This window comes from Brachypodium distachyon, chromosome 3 (genome assembly GCF_000005505.3).
Source record: "Brachypodium distachyon strain Bd21 chromosome 3, Brachypodium_distachyon_v3.0, whole genome shotgun sequence".
NCBI lineage: Eukaryota > Viridiplantae > Streptophyta > Magnoliopsida > Poales > Poaceae > Brachypodium > Brachypodium distachyon.
Window position 1 is genome coordinate 1,707,343 of NC_016133.3, and position 6,491 is coordinate 1,713,833.

At 43.0% G+C, this 6,491-nt stretch overlaps 1 protein-coding gene across 1 annotated transcript; it reads right to left on the minus strand.

The window, feature by feature from the left end:
• Positions 1-90: 90 nt before the first annotated feature.
• Positions 91-3,889, minus strand: LOC100838500 (E3 ubiquitin-protein ligase SINAT2). The gene is made up of 4 exons (XM_003573919.4): positions 3,580-3,889; positions 2,267-2,564; positions 1,015-1,401; positions 91-730 (listed from the first exon to the last, which is right to left on the minus strand). Exons 2-4 carry the CDS (start codon positions 2,486-2,488, stop codon positions 410-412), a joined length of 930 nt encoding a protein of 309 aa, XP_003573967.1. The 5' UTR covers positions 2,489-2,564; positions 3,580-3,889; the 3' UTR covers positions 91-409.
• Between the last annotated feature and the right edge of the window lie 2,602 nt (positions 3,890-6,491).

The following is a 6,491-nucleotide window of genomic DNA, read 5'->3' on the forward strand; positions in this document are numbered from 1 at the left end:
TTTGAGGTAAAAAAATGCGAAACGTCTCTATGGCATTCTTGGCCCAGACCCACACCTACCCGTAAGAGTAGGTCTTGCCTGACATAGCAGTTGGTGCCATAGAAATACAGAATGACTGAAACGAAAGAATCACAGCATATGTTCTTGGGAAAGCTTTTCCCTTGAGTGGTTTCAACACAGTCGTCCCACAATTTCAAAGCATTTGTACATCAGGTAGGCAGTCTCCTAGCACAACAACAAAACAATGGAATCATGGGGGGCAACAACGACAACTGAAGAGGCATCTGCACATGTCAGGGAGCTCGCAACAACACCGTGGTCCAGTTCTCGCTTCCGTGGCGTGCCCGAGAGGGAGGGAGGGAGAGGGAAGCATGCGCCAGGAGAGGAGGAGCTTGCAGCGGGCTCGTCATCATTGCTCCTTCCAGATGCGACCGGTCACCCGCAGCTTGAGCTCCTGCCTGGTGCCGCTGGAGAAGAAGAGTGCCATGTTGCGGTGGATGATGAGGCCGTCGAAGCTGTCCCGCACCTTCTTGTGGCCGTCCCGGATGCTCCGGGGAGTGCCCTGCCACGTCAGCTTCCTCCCGTTCCCACCCACCTCCAGGCTGTAGCAGAAGTTCCGTGCCTCGCTCTCTTCACCCATGAACCGCAGGAAAGCCATGTATACTGGTGACATGCCGAGCAGGAACGCCTCGAAGTGGAGGCAGAAGTGCTGCCCAAAACACTTGAATACCTGCAAGGCAACCACATGGCAGACCATATCACTAGATTGGACAGTCAAAAGCTAGCTGATTCATTCAAACAACTAAGATTTAAAGGTTTCAAAGCAAGAGATGAGGATTTGATCATGTTCAGAACGCGAAAAGATATACTCCTACCAGAAATGCTTCTTACTAGGCAAATACTATGCTAATGAATATGCTTAAACATTTTAAAATGTTTGATTGGACAATCAGATAACTTTTCCTTCACAGCCAGACACCAATTGTTTTTAACATGCATCGAGACATTACTTACAGTGAGCATCCATGTAGCATTTTCCACTTCGTAAGGGTTGGACTTCACATAGCGGTGGTTAAAGGTACAGCCTTCATGCAAGTCCACCTTATGGTCGTTTATGAGATGAGACACGAGCATCGGAACATCACCTGCGATCAAGCATTCTGAACCTGCATATGGACAACTGTATGGCCTAAACCTGCAGAGCTCCTCGTGCTTAAGTTTGTGTTGGTAAGGATGGATCTCGGTACAACCCAGGCTTTGATATTTGCATGGAAGCTGAATGGATTCGGCCACCTTCTCAAGAGCCAAGCATCTAATATTTCCCAATTCCTGGCGACAAGTAGGGCAATGATTGTCTACCCTATGCTTACAGCTGGAGCAAATTGTGTGACCGTTTGGGCACTGCAAGAAGAGCATTAATAATAAGTAGATCATCATCTTTCTCACTATATAAATCATAATTAGAAAACATTGTTCTAACTGCCATGATTTAAGAGTTAAACTAACACAATCAGTTTGCAACTCTTTTGACTTCAGTGACATAAAATAAGGGTGGAACAAGTAACAAAGTTGTGGAAGTGGATGATCATGATAGGTTAAATAAAAAAAATCATATTTTACAATGCTGAGTCTGAAATGAAAAATTGGTAAAATAAACATAACATACTACACACATAACTACAGAAGTGCCAGAATATAAAGCAAACTACAGAAGAGCCAGCAGATAAAGCAGACTAAGAACAGCTTTCATGAAAGGGCAGAAAACTTATGTGCTTGTTGAGACTTGAGATCATGCATGGGAAAAGGAATACAGAAGCATGCGAACCTAACTATGCATGCACGCCACAAGCATACTGATCAAACCAAGAAACTGATCTCAGACATTCCTATTGTTTCTTCAACATGTGGAAGATATGGATGACTTTGAAGATCAACAAGCCAGTGCCGTAACATGGGAAATACAATGAACACAAAATGAAAAACAATCGACTTAGCATGACAACATGTAAACTTGTTATTAGTTCAAACTTAGAACACCTTAGTAGCTACATGTCCTATGTTGGCACAAAATTCGCAGCATTTATGCCTTACATATCAAAAGGCAATTTAAGTGAAGTATGCAAAGTCATGGGACAGGCACAGCTTTTTCTCTAAATTCCAACCCAAAACTGAGTAAACGAAAACTAACAGAATGTCATTTGCAAAATTGTCAAAGAATCTGCCTCTGCTGGGGGACTAGGGTCAAGACAAGCATCAGTACACATACCTGAAGTATAGGCGGCCGCATTGAGTTTGTACACACTGGACACTCAAGCAAATCATTCAAGCCAGTCAATGATGATAAACCAACATTGACAAGTGAAGCAGCCCAGGAGGGCTTACTTGTAGAGTCTCCATCAAGCCTAATACTACTGAGTGCCTCAGAGAGCCCATGGTCTATACAATCTGATTCAAGAACTTCAGTCACAATGCTACTTCCTGGGGCCATTGTCAAAGCTTCTTTTACATTTGGAAGCACTAGATAATATCAACACCCCCACCACTCCATCCTTCCTTGTGATCGGCTGCATTATACAGTTTTATGCTTATTACTTGAGGTATCAAAGTATCCGTAGAATAATATGTTGCATAGGTTGATACTGAATTCATGTATCATTTTAGCGGGGCTACATAAAAACCTGCATGGTTGATCACTTGTAATTTAGGGTAAAAACCGTGATGTGAGGGGTAAGCCTTATTGCCCCACACATTCAGAATGAGGGTAAAACTTAGAACCAATTAGTAGTTGTCACCACCAGCACCATCAGCAAAATCCAACTAGATTGAAGTTACTAGTAACTAAATTAATAAACTTAGATCCAATGTAGAACTTCAACATGTTACTAAGGAGCAGTTATGTCATCCAATCTGCATTTGAACTATCAAAAAGCACCACAAATTTAACATTTCAGAGATCAACGATTGCTCCTCGGCTCCTTGCGTAGTTTCGTTTCACGACTATCCTATTTCTCCTCAAGATTCACATGTGTAAGTGTAGCAGTACCAGCATTAGAAAAGTGAAGTTCATCCCACTCAAACCAAATTGTGTTCCATACTGTGCTCATGCTACAGTAATGGGCTGCCAGGGGGGAAAAGAGCCTCTGGTTTGCCCAAACTGACCAAACTGAGAACCTCATTCACAAGAGGCAATTTGGATTTCTTTAGCATTTCCCCTTGAAGATTTGCATCGGTACTACAGTGGGAACTTGACAAACGTCCATGGGTATCAACTCTTTAACAAACACCAACACTTGAAAATGAACGGCGGGCGCGCCTCGGATGCCAAGTCCTAAGCGGCGGATTGGTGGATCTTGCACGCCGACGAGTGATAACCCAATCGAACCCGACAGATGGATGTTCGGATGGATCCCTTAGATTACGCAGCCAAGAGAGAACCGTCAGCTTGACTGAACGGAGAGGGAAACGCAGATTTGGATTCGGTTGCTCACAGCCTCACAGCAACGAGATCCCCCCCGATAAGCAACAACAAAAACGAAATCTTTAGAGGAATCCCGTGCAATCCAAGCGAGCGTTCCTTACCAACGACCGGAGGAATCATCCCGAGCCGGGGGAACGGATCTCCACTCCGCGCCAGCCCAGTACCAGAGGGACGCCCTCGCCACCAACCCACCCACCCCAGCCACTCCTCCGTACCGTACCGTCCAGCCGCCGGCAGCGAGGTCGCGCGGCGGGTTGCGAGGAGGGGGAGAGGAGCAAATGGGAGCGGCGGAGGGCGGATTTGCGGGTGAGGAATCGGAGAGTGGGGAGAGAAGAAGAAGAAGAACAGTGGTGGAGGCGGGGATATTTCAGAATTTCTGCTTCTCCTTTTTGTTTTTTCCTTTCTGAACAACAACAAGAAATTCGTTTCGTTTCGAGCAGAGCAGTATCTGTGCACTGACGTGGGGGCCCCATGGTTCAGCTTTGTGATAAGACCTGGTCTCCATGAGAAAGACTTTGACACTTGACCAACTTGGGTGACGTTGATGATGCAGAGAAGGTACCTACACTTGTTAAGGACCACTCAATGCAACACTGGTTAGCTTAATTTTTTATTTTCACGTTTAGTTAAGAATCACTGAATACAACACTTGGAAAATGAGATTTCTTTTATATAAACTGCGGTGGAGCAAAAAATTTGTCCAGATAATTGACTAGTGCCACTCATGGAAAACGATCCCCATTCTTTGATTTTAATTTGTGCATTTGGTGGTGGATTTGTATTTATTTTTTTGACAAAAAGTGTCTCAAGGTTAGTTGTTTCTAGCAGAATTTCATATTTTTTTTGCATATGAGTTTCTTTGATGGTGCTTCGTTGTTGAAGTATAGCTAGCAGAACGTTATTTATATATGCTTGCTATGGATAAGAGAGAGGTAGGGGAGGAGAGAGATGTGAGCTAAGAGCTAGAGATGGAACATGAAATGCCATGAAGCTTTATTTTGCATATCAATTGTGAGTTTGTAATCAGACACCGAGGATAAAAATAAAAGCTGCACAGATTTGATGTGGTCTATATCTTACACAGCTGTACGGATTTCGTGTGGTGTATATCTTACAAATGCATATGCATGCATGGTAACTACCTGCGCTGTACGTAAGTCAATAAATCCACACATCATACCATTCCATCATTGTGTGCGTGCATATATACACTATATTGTATACTTCCCTGTCTCATATTAAGTGACTCAAATTTGTCTAAATATGAATGTATCTATGCGTCAAAAGCGTTTAGATACATGTAATAGAAAGTCACTCGACATGGGACGGAGGGAGTACTCATGTCTTTCGTTTTCTTCCAACTTTTCACACGCACTAGTGTTGGATGGGGGTGGGCTGAAGTTGAACATGGAAATAACGTTTTCTTACGCTTGGTAGGCAACAGGAATGCCCAAACCTCCACAAACAACTGTCACACTGTTTGATAAGTATCGTATGACATCTTGTGTCAAGTATGTTCAACTTTCTAGGTTTATTAGGCTCGTCTTAGAGAACAACATTGTACTCAATTTGCATTGTTTCCCTGCGACAACAAGAAACATCACAACTTTGTATCTAATAAAGAAGGTTTTTGTTCTGTCCGCTGCTGCCATTCTTGTAGCACTGCTGCCATTTTGTAGCAAGCACGCAGGTAAAAAGATAACTTGTGTATGGTAAAGCGAAAAGCTAGCTAGATCTGAAATAGTATATATGTATCAACGTGGAATAAATGAAGGCCCTGCTCATTGTCGAAGTACGATGAACAAATCATCACACTGTATATAAAAACAACCGTATCAACATAGAATGAATGAAGGCCATAAAAACAACCGATTCCACTGGATGAATTCTCTGATGAGTAACTATATATACATGTATGGTTAGATTAGATAATGTTTCTTTTTCAAGCAACTGGTAAAAGTGTTTACTATTGATTAAGTTAAGGGGAAGAAGCATCCCTCCTTTGGCTGAAAGGAGGGGTATCTGACTGATGCACTCAGAAAACCAACATGGCCACCTTGATGCCTTCGGTTTGTCTCCTTCCGGAAATTCCCTAGCATGTAAATAAGGGTCCCTGTGCTAGCATAGGAGAGCAACTTATATCTACACAGTGGACTAGCAAATCGCGTCGAGTTTTTTTTTATGCATTTAGTGCTTGATTTTTATTTCTGCCGAAAAGTGCGTGTTTAAGTGGTTGATTTTTTTTTTTTAGAAAACACAATACAGACGCAAGCACTCACACACACGCACACTCACACCTATGAACGCACGCACGAACACTCACCCCTATACTCCTCCGATATATGATAAATCAGCGACACTTACTGTGGATCGGAGTGAGTATAATAAAAGTTCTATGAATTGGGTGCAGTCCAGATCTTACAAGCACATGGGTCAATAAAGTACACCACTCTACCATTATATATTTGTGTCCATTTATCTCTATGAGTAATCATTCGTGCCTGTTTCCACTTTTTTTCACATGCGTGTGCATGACAAGGCGTAGACCGAACTCGGCAATTAACAAAAGATTTGATTAGGCTTGCAACGGAAATGCGAAAACTCGCTGGGTAGGGCAGAATTGCAACATGTAAACACGTTACTCAAGCACACACGCCAATTGCAGTTCCTCTCTAGGAATTACAACACGGCATTGCATTATCTGCCGCTGTTTGGTCGGAAAAACTACATACGGATCGTTAGTCGGGAAAACCTAAATGTGCCGATCAACAGTCAGTCGGGAAATCGTTTCGTACAATGCAAGGAGGTGTTGACTTGTTTTTTTTCCGTCGCGTGGCCTGATTCTTTGATTTCTTAATTTGTTTGTAAAGCTCTATCCCACCGAGCGTAGGCTTCATAGATGTTACTCGCATTCTAGAGCACGGGATCGTCAGTTGTTCTATTGGCTAATTTTTAGGTTTGAACATAATTTTTCTACTAATACACGCAAAGTTTCTACCAGTATACACGAAGG